We start from the raw sequence: 25,591 nt of genomic DNA on the forward strand, positions 1-25,591 counted from the left end.
AGTACGGACAAGAATGCGTATCGAGAAACGGCCAAAGTATCCTATCATGGCGCTAAAGTTATTATGCTCTCGCAGAATTACTCACCGTTTCCTTGTTGACTGTTGAACAGCGAGTGGCGCTTCGTGCATTTTTAGCTGGTCAAGATGTTCATGCTTTTTGTTTTCCCTAACGACAGGAACGAAAATGACATTTTCATCCGTTGCCATGATTGGTCAAAACAAAAGTTATGTAGACATGCACAAGTTGCCACATCGTCCAATCAGCTCGACGAATTGTTCAGAATACCCCACCTTGGAGCAGTCGAAGATTGATATTGTGGAGAATTTGAGTGAATCACAATTATCAATCTGGCTATTGCCAGGTTGCCCTTTTGCCAGAGCCTTTCACATATAGATTGTGTGTATATATGTGTGTATATATATATATATATATATATATATATATATATACACACATATATATACATATATATATATATATACACACATATATATACATATATATATATATATACACACACACACACACACACACACAGTTTTCAACTGTCCGTCAGGCTTGTGAAATGTGTGCTCTCAGACCATACCGGAACCACTCTGCAAAAACTGTCAAAAAGAAGGGAAAAAAACAAACAAAAACAAAATGAATTGATTGCCAATCTGAATGAGAGTCTAACGTTTTGGAAAAGTGAGATGAAGCCTGTTGTGTGTTGAGCTGCTTGGAAAACATTCTTACAGCATTGAGGAAAGGGATGTTTACCACTGACAGCACAAATCCCAGGGCCATTGGAAAGAAAGATCTATGGATAGAAAGTAAACAGCAACAAATAAGGTGGGTCCTTAATAAACTTTGATGCAGCATGCATACACAACATTTTACCTCTGCATTTAATCCATCACAGTCATTTATTGTTTTGTATCTGTGCTGCAGTGCATTTTGTCTACTGTGCGTGCGTGTGTGTTTGCGTGGTCTTGTTTTTGTTACATGGTGGGTCCAATTTTTAGGATTTCACAGATTTGTGGGGCTAACACGTCTTTGTAGGGCCATTTTGCTGGGCCCCACAAGTTTAGACCCCTTTTTGAGGGTAAAGACTTGGTTTTACAGTTTAGGTTTCAATTGGGTTATGGTTGCGGTTAGGGTAGTGCTTCTCAAATATTTCTCATCTCGCGCCCCACCCCCCCATGGCTTCGTCATATTTCCTTGGCTTAGCTTACGGGCGACTTTCATTTGTCTCTTTATCTCCGTCGCTCTCCGCCTGTCTTCTCATCCCTATTTTTCATGGTGTCACTTGAGGGTCTGCTACACTTCGTGCCTACACTTCATACTCATACTCTGTGCTGTGCAAAGCGTGCATGCTCAGTGCAAAGAAAACCCCTACACCACCGAGCGAATGCTCCCTGCGCACACTCTGCCAATGAGAGCGCCACTGCCCCCTAATGTAGTGGAGGTGCAATTGCTTTATTCTAAGACAGTAAAATAAAAAAATACATAAATCAAAAAAAAAAAAAAAATGTTCCCCGAGGTCAAACGCGTCCCCCTTGACGAAGCCTCGCGCCCCCCTGGGAGGGGGGGGGGGGGGGGGGGGGGGGGGTTTGCTCACCCCACTATTTGAGAAGCACTAGGTTAGGGTAAGGACTGGGGGTAGGCAATAATTTTTGATGGTTGGGGTTAGGGGGAAGGGGCTAGGAAATGCATTATGTCAATGAGGGGGCCCCACAAAGGTTGGTGCCTGTTTTCTTGAAATGCAGCTTTGAATGTGCCAGCGGTTCAGCCAGTTGTGCTCCATTGTGTATTTTTTGGGGGGGTAAGAGCCTCTGTGAATCCATTTGGTTAAATCTTTAGTTCTTTTGTGTATCCGCGTTTCCTTTGAAACACCCTCTGTTCCTGACTGTAGCCTCTGTTCAGAGCACTGCGTGGTCATTTTCTCTCATTACCATTGTCAACCACCTACCAACACCATTCTAAAACTGTAAGTTGTCATTCAGAACTTATGCAAAATCTCTTGTTTTGTGTTACTTCCCTTGCCCTAACAGAGCCGGTTGTAAAATGCCTGAGCGCCTCGTACGCCGACCGGAAGAACTACTTGCTGAGACCAATGAAATAGAAAAGTGGAAACGTGCCTGTGGAGGACCAACTCTGCCAAAATTCAAAATAAATTAATTAAATAAATAAATTACTAAAAATGGATATAAAAAAAAAGATAATTCGAAAATTATATCCAAAACATTAATAAAAATAGAAATATATTGAACAAAATACATTTGCATTTAATTTTTGAATTATATTTTTTTATATCCATGTTTATTTTCACTTTGTCATTTATTTATTTAGTCATTTATTTTTAATTTTGGCAGTTTTGGTCCGTACTGCCAAGTCGAAATGTTATTCAAATGAGGGGGCGGTCCTAAGCGTGTCTTGGGTTGGACTCGAGTGAGCAGCTCGGCGAACAAGGGAGTCTCGCCGGCTTGCAATGGAGAGCTCTAGCAATGGACGACTAATTTGTCCACTGTCACCTCAACTTGTAACTTGAGTTGCTAGACAAGTCTACCAGTTGTTTTTCACAACTGATGTCGGCTAGCTTTGAGCTATGCTAACATTGAATATCCTCGGGTTAAACCAAGCTCCCGTTTGAAACAAAACACACAAGTCAGTCATGAACATAGCGATTTGCAGCCAGTTGTAATTCCAACATTTGTTTTCCAGTGGAACCTTGGAGTTTTAGATCACGTTTATAACCTTGGAATGTTTATATATATTCAGGTGGACAGTTTGTCATTAAAATTATTTTTGTCCTTGATTTGTGAATGTTTGTAACTGACCTGAATAAAAGGATGAAGCCATAAGCCTCCACCAGCATACCAATAATTGTCCAACGGCACAGCACCAGTGACACACCTCCCAGGAAGAAGAATGACCCTCGGAACTTATGTCTTTGGAAGAAGAAGTGAGATGTCCTCCTCAAGCCTATGATAAATGTTAAACCTGTCAAAAATAAAATCTGAGGGAGAAAGCAAATGATGAAAAATTACCTGTAATTTATCTGTCATACTACAGAAATGGTAAAGTAAAATACAGCTTACATTCCCAAAGGCCAGCAAAACAGAATCAAAGTACAGCAACACACCAAACAGTAGAAAAAATAAACCAAATCCCACCAGACCAATTCCAATCTCTGGAAGACAAATACATGTAAAAGTGATTATTAATACATTTGCATCTACTCACTTATAGGGGTTGTAATTTTTAAGTCTTTTTCAGTGAATTGTTTAGAATCAAGCCACAGGTCTGCTAATTCAACGCTCACTTGATCGTAAATGTGTTGTAATGCTGTACTTTATAATGAAAAAGAAAACAAAAAACTGTTGGGAGACTTACTCTGAAACTCTGTAATGGCAGCCATGGAAATCCTTTTATATCGTTTCTCTTCCAGCAGGCTCCTGCCAGCTTTTCTTTTCAATGACTGAGTGCTTTCTTTTTCTAATCTGACCTTTGAGTGCTGATTGTGTCATGTAGCCCATGTGAGGTGAAGATTAACTAGTCTCCCTGCAGTAAATAGTGATGTCATTATCAGACCATCATATGCCATTTATCCTTTTTCTGCGTTTGTTGGTCTGTTCTATCTAGCCATCCATCCATCCAAAAACCCGATCTACGCACACAAAACGTGACCTACGCACACAAAGAAGCATATCTTCAATTAGGAAAAATAAAAAAGGAATATTTTTTAATTGTTTTTTTCCCAAAGATTTCAAATTGTCATACTAATGAATTAAAAATAAATAAATAAAAGATTTAAAGCTACTATATGGAGGATTTCCCCCAAAAATATCTTAACAATAGCCTTTTTATTTGACCATTTATTACTGAAACATATTCTAATTAGTAGATCAACATCTTAGCTGTTCACAGTGGGTACTCCTACAAGCCTCTGGCCAATATTACTTACGAAGCGTCCGGTCCGAATCCTTCGAATTTCCCGCCCTCTGTCTGCAGGATGTGACGTCATGCACGTTCTCGTCAGTTGGTTTCCTGTAGTCGCGAAGACGGAACTAGTACAGATTTTCGCTGCCCCAGACATCTGCTGTTACTCCGCGGAAGGCTGCTTTAAAAAAAAAAAAAAATGAAAACAATGTCAAGTGCCACGAAAAAAAAATAAAAATATATATATATATATATCCATCCATCCATCCATTTTCTTGACCGCTTATTCCTCACAAGGGTCGCGGGGGCTGCTGGCGCCTATCTCAGCTGGCTCTGGGCAGTAGGCGGGGGACACCCTGGACTGGTTGCCAACCAATCGCAGGGCACACAGAGGCGAACAACCATCCACACCCACACGCACACCTAGGGACAATTCGGAGCGCCCAATTAACCTGCCATGCATGTCTTTGGAATGTGGGAGGAGACCGGAGTACCCGGAGAAGACCCACGCGGGCACGGGGAGAACATGCAAACTCCACCCAGGAAGGTCCGAGCCTGGACTCGAACCGGAGACCTCAGAACTGGGAAGCGGACGTCCTAACCACTAGACTACCGTGCCGCCTAATAATGACTAGAATCAGGTTGACGTCCGTCGAGCGGGGTGACTACAATATGTAACTGCATATTAACATCGGAATGAGGTCCAATTAATTGACGTAATTTGCACATCATTTTGGAGTACAGCACAGGACTGGACTTCGACCGACTAAAGCAATATGATCTGCACGTCCCATGGACATCAATTGTTTAGTGGGGATCGAGAGTCTCATTCCGTGAAGTGGCCAGCTTTGTATAACATTATAAAACTTATTACCTCTGAAAACATAGTTGAATCGGATATGAAGAGCCCAGTCTTCAGTATTGAGGTGGTGCACGTACGAGTGTGCGCAGCGTGTACGAGCGTGCAGTTTGTTTTCAGCCACAGGTGCCAATAGCGATTTGAAATTTTAAATCTTCCATATAGCTGCTTTAAATACATTTAGAATGCTAGGCAAGCAACATAGGGGCCTCTTCACTAAAGGTTTGCGTCGACTTTGCACTGCTTTAACCGGTAAAACGGAGGAATCTGGTAGCGCCTAAATCACTAAATACGCACAGATGGGGAACTCGTGAAAGGTAGGAGAAATTATATGGTTGGTTATTGCTATTGTTTCGACATTTTTCTCCCCAGAAAAGTATTTAACAATATTTTGGCCACAGCAGAGTAGGTTTGAGCATACTGCTATGCAAGTAAAACTATTGGGTTTCTTTATTTATCCAATTAATAGGACATATAGGAAATATGCCAAATTACGACCAAGTGTTATGTTTTGTAGTTTAGTGATCCCTATTGGCCATGTAAATACAGAAAAAAAAAAGAAATTAAATAATTGCTACTGGGACTCGCACACAGGTAAAGTGGTTGGAAGATGAGTGACTGTCCGACTGGCAACCAGATATATATATATACATATATATATATATTCTATTTTGTTTTCAACAGCTGACATTATCTCATAGCCATGTGGCCACCAATCAAATAAAAGGAATGAGCTAGGCTGATTATTTTTTATTTTTTTTTTAACTTCAAAATGAGATTTACCATCGGCCTTTCGTTGTAATTAAAGTTTCACATAATCATGTTTTTTTTTTTTTGCCCCCCTTCCCCAGAATGGAAAATCTTTGGTAACTATTCACGCTCCCTCCACTCACCGCCAAAGTGGTGGCTCTGAGGGTCTCCACGAAATACAAACAATGGGCCTTACAAGATAATGGCACTGTGGAGGCCTTGGGGTCCTTCCTCAATACAACAGCGGCAATTAGTGATGGCAAAGAAGTCAGAAGAATTGTTCTGTTTGAAGCACAGGCTTCTGAGGTTCATGAAGGGAGATCCTTTCGCTTCTCAAATTACGCCTTGGGGAAGGAGACTGGGGTCCTCCTTTCACGTAAAAATACAGCTGTATATGTTGCAGCTGATGTGGATGTCCCACTCCAGCTGTAGGAGGAGGGAAAGAACTTATTATTCCCCGCCTCAACTCCTGTGCCAATAAAGGAAATTGTGCAACAAGAAGACGGAGATGTCAAGATATCAGATGTAATTTTTTCTCTCTGTCGCACGCGCTCACACACACAGAAAAGTATGTCTTTTTTAATCTGTATTTCTTCATTAGATTCGCCCAACCAGGATGATCAAAACACGTGGCTCGAGCATCATCATTTAAAAAAAAAAAGCAAACACACTAACGCACATGCACTATGGAGACTGTCCTCTAGAAAACATCAGTATTCCTCTAGCTGCCTTTCTTAGCTGCTTCCACGTAATCCTTTGAGTTCACATCCCATACCTGTAGAGCATAACCACTAGTGCATTAAACATAACACCCTCAATTTCTAGTTTGTGATTCAGCCTACAGGAGCACAAGCCAGTGCAAACTGTTAGTCGATCCCAAGCTGCGGTAAATGCAGAGGATTGTCTCAGTGTTACGTGTAAGCAGTGGATCCCAAAAATGCAGACACCAAGTAGGAACACAAAAATTTAATTATTACACAAAGAGCACACAATGAACAAAGTACAACTGAAATCACTTGCAAATGCAAGGAACGAGAAGAACAAAAAGCGCACGTCAAAACGCGGTAATCTACACACACAAAAAGGGCAGCAAGAAAAATCGTAATCAACAGGTAAAAGTACTTACAGAAAAACCACAGAAGCAAGATCAAAACGGGCGAGGCTAAACGTGGTCGAGGAGCAGGATCAAGGTCAGAAAGTCGAGACTACAGTTGGGCTAAGGAGGTGAGCAAAGCAAATAGTCCGACAAGTGACTATGACTTCAGCTGCCTTATACACACACACACACACACGCACGCACGCACGCACGCACGCACGCACGCACACACACACACACACACACACACACACACACACACACACACACACTAATTGTGAAGTGATTGCAGGTGTGCGTCTCCTGGGACCCATCCACTGGTCAGGCTGCTACTGCAAGTAAAACATAACCTGAGAGCACAGCCTGACAGTACAGATCATGACAGGAAGGGCATCCGGCTTAAATTTTTGCCAAACAATTCTTAACATTCATCCAAAGAAAACTATACCTTTAAATATTAGAGGCTAAATCTACAATTGTTGGACATTTTTATTTCAGGAGGGAGCAGAGGTGAAAGTTGTACATTGGAGGGAGGTCAACTTCAGCAAAGTTACACTTGGCCAACGAATCAGAATGACTCACCTAAAGGGAATTTGTTCAACTTGTGGATTTGAGCTCCACACGACAGACTGGACAGAGACAAACGTGAGTAGTTTGAGGAAACATTTACTTTTCTTATTTTTATCAATTATCATCCAAAATTTAAACAAACGTTCGCCTCCCAGTGCTGAGGATGCAAGATCAAGTCCAGGCTTTGGCCTTCCTGGGTGGAGTTTGCATGTTTGCATGTCTGCGTGGGTCTTCTCCGGGTACTCTGGTCTCCTCCCACCTTCCAAAGACATGCATGGCAGGTTGATTGCACACTCTAAATTGTCCCTAGGTGTGCTTGTGAGTGTAGAGGGGTGTTCGTCTCTGAGTGCCTGCCTGGCAACCAGTTCAGGGTGTACCCCCCCTACTGCCCGTAGCCAGCTGGGATAGGCTGCACCGCTGTGACACTTGTAAGGTGTCGGCGGTTACGGAAATGGATGGATGGATGGATGAAAGTGAGAGAATAAATTGTTCAGTGAATTGTTAAGTGAGGGAAGATTATTTTAAGTGTTTGAAATGTGTTTTGAAGTTTATTATTTCATATCGCTGCCATCGGGCTGAAACCTATGTCAAGAGGTTTAAATTCAGATTTTTCCATATGTACATACCATTGGTCAGTTCACATGTGTGGGTGTTAAAGTTATGGATTATTGATCAATTTAAAGTGTTGGAAATGGTTTACTCTCTTTGACAACGCAACGTCAGGCATGGGGAGAACATGTAAACTCCACCCAGGAAGCCCAAAGCCTGGAGTTGATCTTGCGTCCTCAGCACTGGGAAGTGAACATGGTAACCAGTCATCCAGCCATGCCGCCTCTCGCTTTCATACTGTTTTAATTTTTGTTTCAAAGCAAGATGTTCTTTTTTTTTTCTGAAATACAATAGCCCAACAGTAAATCGCTATTGCATGTTACTCAGTAGATGCCCACTTTGAGGTTTCTGCATGTCAACCAAGGTTTAAGCTGCTCCACACTGTGTTGGTATATTGAAGCATGTTGACATTTTCACGCCTGCGACGTCCTCTTCTTCCAAAATGACCATACACTCGTGTTGCTACTCTGTTTGTTTGAGACCTCTTGCATACTAATGAGAATAACGTGACCTCTTTTGAGATCAACCCACTGTCGTTCGCTGAACCAATGAGGTTGAGCTTCAGCCCACTCCCAAATCCTCCAGAGCCCGCCCCCTTCCAAAGACGGGCAAATCACGGAGCTCTACGAGTACGAATCGTTCTGCTACATTTCTCGGCGTCAGATTTGGAGCAAAAGTCCCGTGACTGGACAGCAGCAGAAAAAACACTTGTGACTCCTAGTGGCGACTTCTTTGACTACAATTTGTCATTTCTACAGGTACAAATTGTGATTTTTACAGATACAAAATACTTTCTACAGGTACAATTTTTATTTTTTTTTAAACACGTCCAATTTTTTTTTTACGTCCAATTTTTTTTAACGTCCTTTTTTTTTTTTTTTTTTTTTTTTTTTTTTAAGTACACCTTTTCTATTTTTTTTACAGGTACATTTTTTTTACGCACAATTTTTTTTTTTACGTACATTTTTTTTTACAGGTAAATCACGCCTTTTACAAATAAAAATGTCAACTTTTTTCTACAGGTACACATTTTTTTTTTACGAGTTACTTTTGCATCATATTTAGCTCCATAGTGAGTTGATGATTCATCAATTACCTTCACAGTTTCTCCTTCCTCTTTTTACAAGCGTGCACCGGTGTTATTTGCGCATATGTAAATTAGGAAATTTGCATACATTTGACGCAAAATATGCCCACCCCAATGCAAATAAGACTCATTGATATGCAGCGTCTAATTCACTAACGCCAGCGTAAATAGCCACACGGAGTTTGCGTGACGCAAATAACGTTTATGCATTACTTCAAAGTTGCCTTGCGATTGGCTGGCAACCAGTCCAGGGTGTCCCCCGCCTACTGCCCAGAGCCAGCTGAGATAGGCGCCAGCACCCCCCGCGACCCTTGTGAGGAATAAGCGGTCAAGAAAATGGATTGATGGATGGATTACTTCAAAGTAAAAAAACAAAAAAAATACTTTTTTTCCCCCCACAAATATAAATTATATTTGCGAACAATTACAATTAAAAATTAAAACTGTTTTGTGTATTGTGTACTTTTTTTTCGAGTTGTGTATGTACCGGTATGTCTTTGCACCTTCTTATTTTCAAATAACTAATAAATGTTTTTGGGATCAAAAGGAACTCAGGTAATTATATAGTGTTTCAAAGAAATGCATTAGTCTTAATATTTTCTTTCATGTTAAGTTTAAACATTTTCTTGTTTTGTACCAAAAAAAAACAGATGGTTGTCCTAATTGTGATTTCAGTTATCACCAAATGGTTCATGATAAGTATTTTCTTCATAATAGAGCAGCCATAGAATAGGTTAATTCATCAGATGAGCTTGTTGTTCAATTAGTCATTTGGATAATAACTTTGAGTTTCTCTCTTTGTGTCAGCAGGTGCAACAGTCATGCTTTCCCGCCATTCAATCGCAGATCCTGGCCATGCCTAACTGGTGGATGCAGTTTCCCGTGGTGCCGCAGCCACAACCATGTGGTCCAATGCAGGCTGAATTCAACAGTGGATTATTTTTTTTCTTTCACTCACTCATTCACACACGTAAGCTTCTGTGAGTGAGTGAGTGAGTGAGTGAGTGAGTGGAAAAAAAATAATAATAATCCGTGCATGCTTTCAAATTGCCGCGGGAGTGACGTCATGCAGCTGACACGTTCGCCCGGCCCCGTTTGCGACACGCCACCCCACCGCTCTGCGATTGGCTGGTCTTTCCACAGAAACGCCCCACTGTTTACAAAACAAACACAAAATGGCAAAATACAGGCTGGGGGGGGGGGGGTTTAGGACGAAATCACCAATGTTCTGTCCTCACGAGACGTGTCTGCTATATCCAGCTACACAGACAGTTAACAGATGAGATGTCTTTTGTAGTTTTTATCTTTTTATTTAATTAACTGTAAAACTGAAACAAAAATACAATACAGCACATTAGCACAGTACTATCAATCCAATCACAAATGTAAAGAAATAATAATCACCAATAAGTTAAATAAATTAAACAACATAACTAAGGTACGCTAACATAGTTAGCTCAAGTCCACTAGCATAAAAGGCTAACGGATGCTAATGTCTTCACTGACTCGTTTTTAACACCATTTTGTACAAAACCTTCAACCGAACTTTATTGGCTTTTTTATAGCTTGAATAAAGTTTATACAAATGAACACAAATAATTACTTACAGCCTTACGTAGGCCAACGCTCCAGCGTGTGTGTGTTGCTCTCCAGGAGTGTCTGACGTCAACTCAAATGAATCAAGCGTAATACGCACTTCACCACTAGAGGGTATTGTTTTTTGTACATATCGTTTAAGTCAAATGTTCCGTCCGGCAGTTGCGGAGCCAGACTTTTATAAATAGGGGGGGGGGGGGGGGGGGGGGCAAGGATACTTCATCCAAAGATGATGCCAAATTTGTTTTCATGAAAATTTATTTAAATCGGAGTCTCTATCGAAGTTCAAATATATTTAAGTACATATTAAGCACAGGGGAGATTTTTGCACATAATGTGCCATTTATTAAGAATGTATAAAATGTACAAAAATAATAATTCAGCACTGTTTAACTTGAATGAACTTGCACGCACACGCAGATACTGTATTCATGCAATTACAGTACTTTTATCAACATAACATTATAATATGAACATAATGCAAATTTGTATTACAGTATGACTAAAGATGCTGTCTAAGTGCCAAACTCTCCTTGTCGTTTCATTTTCCACACACCCGATGAAAAATAAATTTATTACTCCAACTACTACTTCATTTACAACCACATAATTTATTAATGTGATTAATTAATAATAATGTTAATAAATCCTCCACTTCTACCTGTAAATGCAAACGTCAGTTAGTGTCTGTTTGAACTTTCAACCATTGGAGGGTGCTATTGTATTGCATAACAACAACAACATACTTATTTTTAGCTTGCACAAAACTACGTTGCTTATTGATGTCCGTCCAAAACAATCTATCTGAACTAGAGGTGTCAGTGGATTAAAATTTGTAATCATAATTAATCGCATTACTTCAATAATTAACTGACTATTAATCACACATTAATTGCACATTTTATATCTCAATTTATACCTACATTTACAATAAAATGTACAATTTCAATGTTTGTTTTTTTAAAGTCATTGATAGAGTAATTTCATCACAATTCAATTAAAAGAATTAAAAAATTCATTGATAGAGTAATTTCATAACAATTCAAGAAAAAAAAGTAAAAAAAAAATAAAAAAATATGTGCTGTACTGTAAAACCAAACCAAAGCGTGACTGATTTGTTTTGGTCATTTTTCTATCACTACAACATGGTATAATTGCATTTGTAAGACAATAGTGAAAGCTCAATGCATTTCTCTTTTCATATTAGGAGCTGCCTAATTTTTAACATGAAGTAACTTGTGAAATTATGCACATTTTTAAAACTGTAAAATACAACACAATCCCCACAAATATATGCATTCGCTCTAGGCTTTTATTTTGTGAAGTGAAATAGGATGTGCATTGTAAAATGACGAATTTTTACTGCACAGGAACCAGAAACGACCGATGTGTTCTTTTCATTGTTCTATTAATAAATAGCGCTGTAATTTTAAACAATAAGTAACTTACGAGTTTCTGCACATTTTAAAATTGTAAAATACAACTTGACGCCAATCCCCACACATTAGGCAGTATCATTTAATTTATTACTGCTAAATTGTGTTATAGTGACTCCTTTTAATGACGTCGGACGCTTTTATTTTGTTAAGTTCTCGGATGCGAGACGCAGCTGAGGCCGCTCTACTGTTACAGCAAACACATCGGTAGTTTCACTTTCACCTTGATGAGATATTTTGTGGAGATGCTGAATAAAATACGCCTCACATTTAAAGATAAATAGGATTGGGCTCACTCCAACTGTCAAGACGGCATCCATTCGGCTCTTTACTCTCACAGGGGTTTCAGAGTGCCCATGGATGCCTCTTGGTGCTCGGTGCGAACGCAACGGCTAAACGAGTGCGTTCTTTCAAAGCAAGGCACGGGTGGTAGTGGTGAGACACAGTCCAAATGGCTCCTCCACCTATATTCTGCCCCTTAAACACTGTATTTTAGCTCCAGTGCTTTTCTATTGGGTAGTTTTGACGTGGACGTTTCTACTGCGTGGTGACTAGAATTCCCTGAGTAGAGGCTTTCCAAATAAGGAGCGGTCGTTAATCGAGCGTTAAAAAAAAAAAATATAGTGCCGTTAAAGGCACTTTAAGTTAACGAGATAATAACGTGACAATTTTGACACCCATAATCTGAACATAAAAGTTATTTTAAACAGTCACTCACGTCTCACAGGCAAACAAACATGATATAGCCAAACGCCAACATGCATTCTCGGTACTCAGGAGACTGCTCCTTAAAACAGATGATTCTCCTTCTCCAGACTCCTAGTGAGGTGGATTATAATGCTTTGTCGTAAGTAGCGCCAGCCACTGTTCAGGAGGGGCATAACAATTAGTAGGCGTCTGCTTGAAAAAAATGCTGGGAGGCTGCATCGGCAAGGCGTGCGACGTCACTGCGCCGGTGGCGTGATATGTCAATCTTTTGGCGTCTGCTGGGTCCAATCACATTTCAGCAGGGGCACGTGCCACCCCGGCCCCCCCTCTGGCTCCGCCATTGAGGAGCTGACATGGACGTTGCTTTTTGCGTTAGAAGCATAGATGGAGTCAACAGAGTGGGTGAGTCTAGATCTGTAGTTAGAGGGATCAATGGCCGAGCATTGATGATTGCCATAACTTCCGCCATTAGAGTTGTGAGGACTTCATGGGTGAGACGTGTAGGACCTAGCTGCAATAACATTCCATCTAAAATGCGGCGTGCAGTGCCTATCATTCTTTCCCAAGAACCACCCATATGTGATGAGTGTGGCGTGTTAAACGTCCATGTGCAGCCTTCGTTGTTGAGGTAATTTTTAATCTCAGAATCGTCGGTGTTAAACTGTAACTCTCTGCATGCTCCGATAAAATTTGTGCCACGATCTGATCTGAAAACTTTGGAAGGCCCTCTAATGGCAAAAAATCTTCTGAGTGCATTTATTAAGGATGAGGTGGACATTGACTCAATAACTTCAATGTGGACTGCACGAGTTCCTGGATTAACGAACACAGATGTGTAGACTGTGAGAAAGTTAAAGTGTGTACATCCTATATTTAAAAAGTGCATTTTCCTGAGTGAATCCGGCAGACAGCCCCTTTAAAGCATATGTGCTAGAGCCCTCTATAGACCCCTTCAGAGTTTGTAAACAATGTGACTCAATTTAAAGGGCGGGGCTTAGCTGGAGGCAAAAACACCTCAGTGGCATGTGGTTCTAACACCGGTCAGCATATTTTCACAGAAAGTTCACGTCGGAATGGACGTGGAAAATGGCCATTTGAGGTAATATGTGAGTAAAATGACTCCCCATGACCGTGAATGTTTCTTTAAAAAGTTAACTCTGACTGATGGGACGATATTTACTGACCCCTACGCACTCACGCACTGGATAGATGATTTAACGGGACTACCCACCGTGCAATAGCCGGACATTTAAATCTACCTTCTAGAAAAACTGTTTATACTAAAGATAAACTGAAGCCTGTAAATCATTAGATGTCTAAAACTACGTCTTGAATGGACATGTTGAAAATTTAGAATATAAGAACTTGAGCGAGGACTTTTGTGTCGTGTGGTCGCAAGTTCTGCCAAGTCAACGACAGGGACAGAAGACGAGGATATACGAGGAATGTACCTCTCCTACAAAAATTTGACAAGAAGTTATCGGAACCATTGTGGCGGCTTTCTCCTCAACAAAACTGAAACATACAGCTAACGTTTGGTTAGCTAGCGGTTAGCATTCGCGCATGTAGCATGTAAAAACGGACTTTTTGTAAGTCGGTGCATGTAAAAAGAATCCCACAAATAATGACTAACTTAAGTAATTTCAATCACAACTAATTCTCGCCCACATCATTGTCCAGGCTGAAGCTAATAGTTAAATCTTACCTGATATGAAGTGTGCGCTGCAAAAACGAGCATTGTTAATGATAGCCTCAGTTCAGTCCTTTCGTCTAATCACGTTTAACTAATCGAGATGGCTGGTCTGCGATTACTCTGACTGGCAGAGGCTGGGATGCGATAGAATGTCAAGTTTTTGTTGGTGCTTTTAAGGTTCTGACAACCAAAAAACACAACAAGACGACATTTTCTACAGACAACCAGCGTTGTTTACTTCTAGCTGCACTTCGTTGCCTCCAGTGGTTGTTTTTGCCTCCAGTAAACACTGTGACGTCATCGTGACGTAGGCCACGAAAGGGTCTATAGTGACCAGCCACCACTGGTGTTCTAGTAAGCTAGCACAAACATTTGGGACTTCTCTGCAGAAAACTGTGAAATCCATCCATTTTCTATAGTGAGATGAAACCAATCCCACCTTACTTTAAGCAAGAGGCAGTGTACACGCTCAACTGGTCGCCAGCCAGGCACCGGGCACATGTAGACAAACAACCATTCACAATCACACCTACAGACAATTTAGAGACTTTCGTTAAGAGAATGTTTTGGAATATGGGAGGAAACCTCTGAAGGTAGTTCTAGCCACCTGTCTAATAGTTTGTATGTGAAGGGTTTGCATTGTCTAATCTTAAACATGAAAAGACAAAAGTAATTTTTTTTAAAACAGTTTATTTAGACATACAGCAAGACTTAAGAGCATTATCATCATTATCGTCATAATGAATGCGCTTATTGATGATAAGCAGATTTCACCTCAGTAGTCTGTGTTTTTGGCAGTGAAATACCTCTTTAGCAAGTGGAGTTAAATTATGAGCATACATATGTACTGTATATTCATTCCAAACAAGACATATTTTATCATACAAAATACTGTGATGAGTTCTAAAGCATCTGGAAAAAGACATTTGAATACATTCACTTTATTGCAAAGTTTTCTGTCAGCAAGCATATTGTCTTTTTTTTTTTTTTTTTTTTTTTTTTTTAAACTTTTGCATAGTTTAAGCAGTTTGTAGATTTTCCCCACTCAAAGTAGCAGTTGTTATGCCGTAGTAGAATGACAACCTAATAGATTTGGAAAATACCATATAAACCTGCCAATTATTATTTAACAATTGGGCCCAAATACAAACTGTTCATTTTCAGCTGTGAATATGACATACCAATATTCAAAACCACTTGCCGCATGTCAGATTCCAATTATTGAAAAATATCAATCTATTTTCATTCCAAAAGAGCAACAAACTTAAAACAAATCTTTTGTTGATGAAAAGTGTAAAAATTGCATCTTGTTATTGTCTTTCCATGCATCTAAAAATATATGTACTGTCATTTTTGAGCATATTCCCTTTCTTAAAAAAAATGAAAAAAAATATATAGATAATCTAATAAATCTTTTTCGTTTTTGCTTATTGAGGAGCATCACTGCTTACAGCAGAAAATTAATTTCCCACAATTTTTGTCACGTTTGCTTGAAATCTGGTTCTACAAAGACAGGCCACTTGGACATTGAGGTGCATAAAGGAAAATGAAAATGTTATGGGTAGCGCTAAACAAGAAAAAAGAGGGGCATGTTAAACAGATTAAATTTGCTTAATTTTACCTTTGATTGATCCTGCTTTAATAAGGTAGTTTGAAGTGCGATCAATTACATTTTATATTTCGCATCAATATGAAGTATGAACACATCATATTAACTTGACTGAATCATTCATATGGCTGTAAAGTCATGCTCCCACGTATCTACATTTAAGAAGCAGCTTGACACAAAAAATTGCATGTTTAATTGAACATTTGAAATGTGAGCACAACTTGAAAGAATTTTAATCAAAAAATTACTGGAATTGATTGGCTTTAGTTGAGTCCCTTAAAGCTATAAATTGACAAGAAATAAGTGCCATAGTAAATGAAAATAAACTCCAAAAATGTGCAACTATACATTATTTATAAGTATTTATATTTGACCAGTTTGTTTTCTTATGTGCATTGATTCAATTAAAATCAAGGAATTGATCAAATTATGATGGCCATTTTGGAGTTTTTAGAATTATTGGCACAAAATTTATCTTTCAAAACTTTTTTCCCCCCACCGTGCGTAGTAACTCATGGCATGTAAATGATCATGAATGTGACCATAGTGATCAAAAACGTATCAAATGCGCACACATTTTAGACATATGGCACTGTATGTTTCCATGAAACGTTACCATTTTCTTATGAGGCAGTATTTTGTAGATACTGTATTTCCTCCTAGCTAATTTTTGAGTTCCACTTCTAAGGTCACTTCTATTTTCATTGAACGTGTGTATCTTACTACATTTAAACAAATAACCAACGTTCTAAACGTACAGTATATGTGTAGACAATCACTGGGTTAATTTCTTGAACAGTATTATATGTATGTACAATATGTTTTTAATAAATGTATGGAGGAGCTACACATCACTATGACGGCGTATTAGGGCCACGTGCAAATCTATATTTTTTTTAGAGGGCGGGGTCAATATGACGAGAAAAGAGTGGCAAATTTGCCACTTTTTAATATGACGAGAAAAAAGTGGCAAATTTGCCACTTTTTAATATGACGAGAAAAAAAGTGGCAAATTTGCCACTTTTTTTCTCTCGCCGTGCGGCTGCTTGTGTCGGCAGAAAGGAAACGCATATGTCACGCTACACAAGTCACAGTTTGCAAAATCTCTACGGCGGAAGCACTCCTTAAAATGTACTTTTCGGTCGGGTTTTCAAACAAGGAGATATTAATTGCTTTAGCAGAGATTAACAATATAGTTGCCAGTTTATAAAGTGGCAAATTTGCTACTTTTTTTCTCGTCATATTAAAAAGTGGCAAATTTGCCACTTTTTTTCTTGTCATATTAAAAAACTGGCAAATTTTCCACTTTTTTCTCGTCATATTGTTCCCGCCCCATAAAAAAAATATATATATATATATATATATTTGTATGTGGCCCTAATACGCCGTCGTACATCACAGACAGTTGCGTAATATTTTTATTTTTTTTAAACTTAAGGCTTTAAGTATTGTCGTGATCAGGTCCTTTAGCCTCATTAAAAGAACACACCACTTATGAATATTTTTCCAGTATTCAATTAGGCATTGTGTATAAAGAATAAAAGTGCAGATAGCTCTGGCATCTTATTCCCTGAATCGTGTTTTTTTTTAATTTTTTTTTTTTTTTAACTGATTACGTATCAAAATAAGAACATACCATGGGCAATGCCATTATCCTTGTCATGATGGTGATTATATCCGGTGCGTAAACAACAGCCGCCTTTGTTCATCTGAATGGGAGTTTGCTGACGTAATGGGCAAGAAAAATACTGCGCCAATTCTGATTGGAGTAATCCTCAGCACGTCAGGTTTCGTGTCCTTCCGTGTGGGGTTGGGGCGTGGCCTCCCTAATGTGGGGTAAGCGCTGAGCACAATAACATGTCGCTGGCTGAGCAGAGTAAAAGTGAGCCGTATGTTTACCGTCCAAAATTGGGACCGTCCGCAACTTACATTTCCAGCGTGAGTAATGTCAATGGTGACTTGACTGGTAACATGAGCCTCTGTAATATGCAACTTGCAGACGCTAGCTTCTACTCACTATGGGCTGGCTGAATGTTTCGCACTTATCGAGCCATCCATCTTCACTTTAGGATGGGCACAAATCTTTGGCAAGTCCCCCGTGCCTGTACTGCTTTTGGAGAAGTGCTACTTTGCTATAGGGTCTAATTCCACCTTTGATGGCCGTGTGATGCAATAATTACTCATGAGTCTCTTTGTAGTCACTGGCAGCCATGTTATTCTTTGTGTGTTTATAGCACGCGATATGTCATGATGATCACATGACTGTCCAAACATGGCCAAAACTGTACTTAATTTAACAAAGCAAAGGTGGGCATCGTCATTGACTGGAATTGATGATTGATGGAAGTGCCTACCTTTTGGAGTGTGCTTCAGCACTTTCAGAGAATGTTTGATAATGTGAAGCCTCACAAAAATAAACGGATGAAGAAGAACCGTGTGTACTCACCGCGATCAACAGTAGTAATCCTGCTTCACTCAGTGCTCAGTCTATGCATTTTTTCAAGGGTTCGCCTTATCAAGCATTCGCTGAAAGTGCTGAAGCACAGAAACGGTAACCTTGCTCTCGCAAAATTAATTCTCACGGTATTTGTGAAACCCCGGAGAATACATCTTGTACCGCTTCCGCTGATATTCGCCGTGTTTCGGACCAATCACAGAGCGACACTGTGTTTGGGGGTGGGATATGCAACTGTGACGAAACCAGGAAGCCAGTGCCAACGCCAGGGCTAACAAACAAACCTAACATGGACGAATGGACACGGCAATTACTTCGGTTCTTGCAGAATTACTCACTGTTTCCTTGTTGAATGTTGAGGAGCGAGGGGCGCTTCGTGCATTTCTAGCTGGTAAGATGTTCGTGCTTTTCCCCTTTTCGGCAAGAACGAAGACGAAATTTTCACCCATGTCCGTGATTGGTAAAAACAAACATGTAGAATAACGCATCGTCCAATCAGCTCGAATTATTGTACACAATGTCCTGCCTTTCCCGACCAAATTACTGCGGAGACATACCAGATGGCTATTGCGGAGAACTCACTTGAGTAAAGCGCATGTCCAGCACGCTATTGCCAGGTTACAGAAAAGGTGGGCACTTCCATCAATCATCAATTCCAGTCAATGACGATGCAAAAAAAAGTACTATAATATCATAATCGCTCCACATAAATTGAGTTTTTTTTTTTCCAGGGACAAGTTGAAATTAACCATTTCAAAAAATACCTGGTAAGTTTTTAATAAACAGTGTGTTCCTTTAAAATTTGGCTCAAGGTATCTCCACCAGAAGTGGAGATGATGACCATGGACAAATGCTTACTTGATGGACAGATTTGTGGTCTAAAGTCCATATATCTATTAAACATTAGCCTTGCACATTTTTTTTAATCCAAGGCCCAAACGGAATAACAAACTTTTTGTTAAGAAGGGGGGAGAAACAAACAAACAAACAAACAAAAAAAACCACTGTGTCATTAATGTGAATGCGGGTAAATGTGCAGCTCCGTTCTCCTATCCATGTCAATGAAACAGGAAAACTTACCTGACAAATTTCTTAAACATCTTTGGGTCACATGAAAGGCTACATATAAATTATAAATTATTATATGAAGTTAAAAATGCTAGGCTTTGAATTGATCAGGCATCACCGCAATTCATGAGATAATTTAATTTTCACAATGACTAAAAAGCTTTTTGTCCGGTCGGTACGCAACCTTCCGATGACTGTCATTGTAGTCAAATGCCAAAACTCCCTAAAAACTGTTTGGAACTGAAAGAACTGTAGTGTTCTCGTTCAGGGTGTGAAGTGTCATTGACCACTTTAAAATCTTGAACATAAATTATTTTGTTTTAATGTAAATTGTTCAAGATTTCAACCTTAGTGTGCTAACTTTCTTTCACCTATAGTCCACTAGTAATCTCTACTTTGTCCTGAGCTACATTACTTTGACATATTACACGTTTTGAATTACGAGATATATTACACTTTAGAGCTCTTGTACTGCCCTAAGGAACATACAGTATACTGGCCATTGGTTTGTAGATAAGCTAAAGAATATGATGACTTGAATGTTGGGGTGTTGATCTTTAAGTCTGTGTCGACTCCTTTGACGTAGAGGTGCACTGTTTCCTCATCGGGGTGTTGACAGCTTGCCATGCTTTTGTTGGATCAGCTGCTTAAAAAAGTTAATGTCACTTTGTTTGTATGAGGTAATCTTCATTGTCACACAGTAAGTCCTCAAAAAGATGCTCCATCAAACTTGACAGCAGACAGGGCTTGAGCTGTTGAAGCAAGAAGTCAAGAAAAAACAAAAATACATCAAAAGGGATACATTTTAAGATGACCTCCGTGTCCATTGGTATCGACCACTGTCATTAATTCCCCAGAGGGTTTGGTTATCTCGATATTTCTGCTTGTGTGTGGGGGTGCTTCGGGAGTACGGGGTACCGGGCCCCCTGATACGGGCTGTTCGGTCCCTGTACGACCGTTGCCAGAGTCTGGTCCGCATTGCCGGCAGTAAGTCGGATTCATTTCCAGTGAGGGTTGGACTCCGCCAAGGTTGCCCTTTGTCACCGATTCTGTTCATAATTTTTATGGACAGAATTTCTAGGCGCAGCCGAGGCGTTGAGGGGTTCCGGTTTGGTGGCCTCAGTATTGCATCTCTGCTTTTTGCAGATGATGTGGTACTGTTGGCTTCATCAAGCCGGGATCTCCAACTCTCACTGGAGCGGTTCGCAGCCGAGTGTGAAGCGGTTGGGATGAAGATCAGCACCTCCAAATCCGAGACCATGGTCCTCAGTCGGAAAAGGGTGGCGTGTCATCTCCGGGTCGGGGATGAGATCCTGCCCCAAGTGGAGGAGTTCAAGTATCTTGGGGTCTTGTTCACGAGTGAGGGTAGGATGGAGTGGGAGATCGACAGGCGGATCGGTGCAGTGATGCGGACTCTGTATCGGTCTGCCGTGGTGAAGAAAGAGCTGAGCCAAAAGGCGAAGCTCTCGATTTACCAATCGATCTATGTTCCAACCCTCACCTATGGTCACGAGCTGTGGGTCGTGACCGAAAGAACGAGATCCCGGATACAAGCGGCTGAAATGAGTTTCCTCCACAGGGTGTCCGGGCTCTCCCTTGGAGATAGGGTGAGAAGCTCGGTCATCCGGGAGGGACTCAGAGTCGAGCCGCTGCTCCTCCGCGAGAGGAGCCAGCTGAGGTGGCTCGGGCATCTGGTTCGGATGCCTCCTGGACGCCTCCCTGGGGAGGTGTTCCGGGCATGTCCCTCCGGCGGGAGGCCCCGGGGTCGACCCAGGACACGCTGGTGAGACTATGTCTCTCGGCTGCCCTGGGAACGCCTTGGGATCCTGCCGGTGGAGCTGGTTGAAGTGGCTGGGGAGAGGGAGGTCTGGGTTTCCCTCCTAAAGCTGCTGCCCCCGCGACCCGATCTCGGATAAGCGGTAGTAAATGGATGGATGGATATTTGTATGCAGGATGGCCACTATACTATAGAGGTGATTTTCACTGGGCTGGATAATGATATGTAGTTGTACCCTGCTTTGGTGCAATTGCCATTAGATCCGCTGGACCTCTGCCATTAAACCCGGGAACACACATAAAGAAAATCGGGCTGTTATTGTCACAATTTTGCCCCTTCCCAACCAAGAATCTTATGCAATCTTATGTCTTATAAGTAGAGCTGTCAGACGATTAAAATTTTTAATCAGATTAATCACATCTTGGAATTTTGATTAATCATGATTAATCACTGACTTAAAAATGCCCCCCCCCCCCCCCCCAACATATTTAGCCCGCTAAATTTGAAGCGCACCTGTCATGTTAATTTTTTCAACATTTAATGTTATGAGGACGTCTTCAAAAATTTATATTCACTGCACACGCTCATCCTGCTTCTTCTAATCAATTAATTATTTGTACAATTTCAAATTGGAAAAAATAACCGATGGCATATGTAAACATTTATTAAATGCTTTACTTTAATGCATGTAGTTATGTTTATTGCTCAAACTCTAACAGCTACCTTTAACGTAACCATACGCTGTCGGCTAAAAAGGATCATCTGCGGTCAAAATGAATAGTGTGATTAATCTGTGGTAATACAATGATTAATGCGATAATTCATCCATCCATCCATCCATTTTCTTGACCGCTTATTCCTCACAAGGGTCGCGGGGGCTGCTGCCGCCTATCTCAGCTGGCTCTGGGCAGTAGGCGGGGGACACCCTGGACTGGTTGCCAACCAATCGCAGGGCACACAGAGACGAAGAACCATCCACACTCACACGCACACCTAGGGACAATTCGGAGCGCCCAATTAACCTGCCATGCATGTCTTTGGAATGTGGGAGGAGACCGGAGTACCCGGAGAAGACCCACGCGGGCACAGGGAGAACATGCAAACTCCACCCAGGAAGGTCTGAGCCTGGACTCGAACCGGAGACCTCAGAACTGGGAAGCGGACGTGCTAACCACTCGACTACCGTGCCGCCCTAATGCGATAATTTTTTGTGATTAATTAATTAGTTAACGCTTTAACTTTGACAGCACTACTTATAAGATTATCTTTATGTGTGAGCTGTCTTAAGATTGGCCTATATGCTCTGAGGGTGGCCTACCCAATGTCACTTTTGTATAAATGTGGGTTACCCAGGTGGCAGAAATTATTTTCTGAAGCAATTATTCCCTTGCAGACATAAACAATTCTTCTTGCTTGCTTATTGCTCCCGTCTCCTGTCCCCTTCGGAAACAATTCGGCAATCATCGGCACATACCCGGAAGTGCCTGGTCATCTTCATGTTTATGATTATGCAAGAGTTTTCCCTCGGAGGACTGTATTCTTGACCAATGGTGGAAGTTAATATTTGTGTGTGATGAGATTGTCTGAGCACCCCGCACACAATATGACCAAAATTGTTAAATCCCCGATATTTTTATCTTTATGCATGGGGTCTGACAAAGATAAAAAATCTATTTTAATCCTTAAGCGTGTACCAGGCTGAAGGTTGAGGCCGCGTTATGTCCCATATTTGAATGAAGTTTGGGTAAAATGCAAACGAATCAGACATTAGGGGTAGGGATGCACCAAATTTTCGGCCACCGAAAAAATTCGTCCGAAAATGGCAAAAATAGGCATATTCGGCTGAAATAAAATTAAAGCCAAAAATATGGATGAAAGTGGATTTTGTGGTGACGCAAGCAAAAAAAAACAAAAAAAAACGCTGCAAGCAAGCGTCTGTTTGAATTAAACACCAAGTGAGTGTCCGCCTCGCCCCTAGCTGGCGTTTCACTGTGTGAGTAACGGCAGCTTCATTCCTTAACCACGGAGAGGTTCACCACATTGTAAACAACTGTGTGAGCAAATAACCCAACAGTTTTAAAGTCACATTTCTTAAGACATGGATTTCATTATCTATGGTCCATACTATCGTTAATAATATTAATCAGTAGAGAGTGGTCCTAATAATGTTGCGCTTGCCTACATGCCCAAGTCATTGAGTCCTTCAAAAAAATAATTGAAATAACTTCTTTTTTTTTTTTTTTTGGAAAGCTGACAGCGGATAGTTGACACGCACGAACCATCGCGATAAACGGGTCTCTCGCGAGAGGAAGCTCCGCTTTGTAAACCGGAAGGCCAACAGCTTCCGCACATGCGCAATGAGAAATAAAGTTGATAGCTCCGAGAGGTTTTTTCTGTAAGTGCAATTTTGAATGGCAAAAAGGCTGACAGTCAAGCTGCATGCCTAACAATACGCATGCGCATAATTAGCTTACTTGGCTAGCAGTCAGTGGCTTTGCGTCCCGGAGATAGAGGGCTGGCAAATGCCAGATTTCATGCTAGAGGAGGCTCCAGCGTTGTCAGCCGTGCTCCGCGGTCATCCGGCCCGCTCCAGGAATGCTCCAGCGAAAATATAATTTCAAGTGGTCGTCACCAAAACGGGGAAGAATTTCATCCCTCACTTTCAAGAAAGGATGTACAAGAATTATCAGTGGCTAGCTGGCTGTCCGAATAGGTCAGTAAACTTTATTGTTGGTTGAAATCTCTTGCAGCTTTTCTGCGATGTCATTTTTTTCCCTTCTCCCGGGTTGAACCCACATCATGGGCACGAGTCAGTTCCGAATACTGTAAATTCCAACGAATTGGCAAATTGTGATTTTGTCATATTATGCACCACGGAGCTGGTTACATTACAGTGTGTGCGTATCAACCTGCGTCAGTCCTGAATATTTCCGCTTTAATTTTATACCTACATAGTTGTATAAAATAATATCTGATACTGAAATTAATAATAAAAATACCCCCAAAATTTTCCGATCGCGCCCTTGCCGGGCGCTCACATGTGACACTTCAGCATGTCCACTCGAAAAAGTCACCGTTCGCCACTGATATTAATATCATTCATTCATCACATCATAATATCAATTGTACATCAGAGAAGGCACCATAGGTTTTTGAGCAACATACATTTGTGCTAAACATTAGTACCTACGTATGTGCTACACTGCTTGATTTTCATTAAAGAAAAGTGAATGTGAAAAAGTGCATCTATTCAATCTAACTTTGTAATTGTTCAACTTCTTCAGCCAGTAAAACAAAGTAAGCCAAGCTGTGAGAAGAAACGGGGCTGAACAGAGGTTGGGTGTGGTGAACAGTCACTTACCTGGTCCGATTCAGGCATTCATAATGAGGAGGTGGGGAAGTCAGCAGAGGAAGGGGGAGGGTGCAGGCTGGTTGGGGAAGTGGGGGGATCTGGGGCGCACTGGGCTGGAGTGAAATGAAGGTAGGCATAAATGCAACGGAAAACATCATATCAGCAAATCAAGAAGAGGAGGAATCTTTGAGTGTCGCTAAAAACGTAATTTTCTCCATTATTGTGACATGCAAACACAAAACATCCTTTAGGTTCGGACTGTTAATATGCATGAGTTGTACATCTATTTTAAACAATTCTCAATCACTTTTACAACCCATTCATGGTCAACTGAATGTGTCTAGTGATTACCGCTGTGACACAAATTACTAATCGAATCAGCATCTTGATATGGCACACCTGAGAGGTGGGGATGGATGATCTTGATAAAGGAGAAATGCTCACTAAAATAGATCTAGACAGATTTGTAAGCAATAATTGAGGGGAAATGTCATTTTATGTATGTCGAAAATGTTTTGGATCTTTGAGTCCATGCAGCTCACAAAAAAATGGTTGCAAAAACCAAAGTGTTGCATTAATATTTTTGTTCACTGTATAGTTTGTAGTTTTCTTATGGATTTGTGTTAACAATAGGTTTGAGGATAGCAGCTACTAAGACTGTTTAAAGGGAGAGAGCATCCTCACCCGAGAGAAGGCGACTGCGACGAGAGGCTTCAGCAGCCAGAGCACAGGAAATCTCAATGCGCTTCTCCTGCTCTTGCAATTGCTGCTGGGAATTGACTGATGCTCCGCCCTCTACTGGACCATCGAGGACAGGAACGACATTTTGCAGACTGACATTAGGTGAACAAAGTGAGAAAAAAAATACACAAAGGTGAGAAGGAATTGAAATGTTGCGTGTATTTTCATTCAATGATCATGAATAACTTCTTGGTCAATAATTGCACAACAGAAAACATTTTTGTCATGGCAAGTTAAGGCATGTGGGCCTGTGGTTGATTTGT

At 40.8% G+C, this 25,591-nt stretch overlaps 2 protein-coding genes and 1 long non-coding RNA gene across 20 annotated transcripts in view; 1 reads left to right on the forward strand and 2 right to left on the reverse strand.

The window, feature by feature from the left end:
* Positions 1-518: 518 nt before the first annotated feature.
* LOC144023588 (vesicle transport protein GOT1A-like) lies at positions 519-5,843 on the reverse strand. The gene is made up of 6 exons (XM_077529224.1): positions 5,728-5,843; positions 3,948-4,030; positions 3,082-3,173; positions 2,821-2,999; positions 737-800; positions 519-606 (listed from the first exon to the last, which is right to left on the reverse strand). Exons 1-6 carry the CDS (start codon positions 5,841-5,843, stop codon positions 577-579), a joined length of 564 nt encoding a protein of 187 aa, XP_077385350.1. The 3' UTR covers positions 519-576.
* Positions 5,844-6,936: 1,093 nt separating this feature from the next.
* LOC144024340 (uncharacterized) lies at positions 6,937-25,591 on the forward strand. 2 transcript variants are annotated; one of them, XR_013284742.1, is made up of 3 exons: positions 6,937-7,272; positions 9,701-9,863; positions 25,221-25,591. It is a non-coding gene; the product is annotated as an uncharacterized LOC144024340 (long non-coding RNA). The 2 variants fall into 2 exon arrangements; XR_013284743.1 differs by having other exon boundaries at positions 9,704-9,863.
* Positions 20,085-25,591, reverse strand: part of plekha6 (pleckstrin homology domain containing, family A member 6) — a 118,458-nt gene continuing 112,951 nt past the window's right edge. For 16 of the 17 annotated variants that reach the window (XM_077530550.1, XM_077530549.1, XM_077530562.1 and 13 more), the window contains 3 exons: positions 25,272-25,420; positions 24,597-24,700; positions 20,085-20,210 (listed from right to left, as the gene is read on the reverse strand). In XM_077530550.1, coding sequence (XP_077386676.1) covers positions 24,615-24,700; positions 25,272-25,420 — 235 coding nt within the window. In that variant the 3' untranslated portion in view covers positions 20,085-20,210; positions 24,597-24,614. The remainder of the gene's footprint in view (positions 20,211-24,596; positions 24,701-25,271; positions 25,421-25,591) is intronic. The other variant, XM_077530547.1, reaches the window with a different exon arrangement.

Source organism: Festucalex cinctus, chromosome 8 (genome assembly GCF_051991245.1).
Source record: "Festucalex cinctus isolate MCC-2025b chromosome 8, RoL_Fcin_1.0, whole genome shotgun sequence".
NCBI lineage: Eukaryota > Metazoa > Chordata > Actinopteri > Syngnathiformes > Syngnathidae > Festucalex > Festucalex cinctus.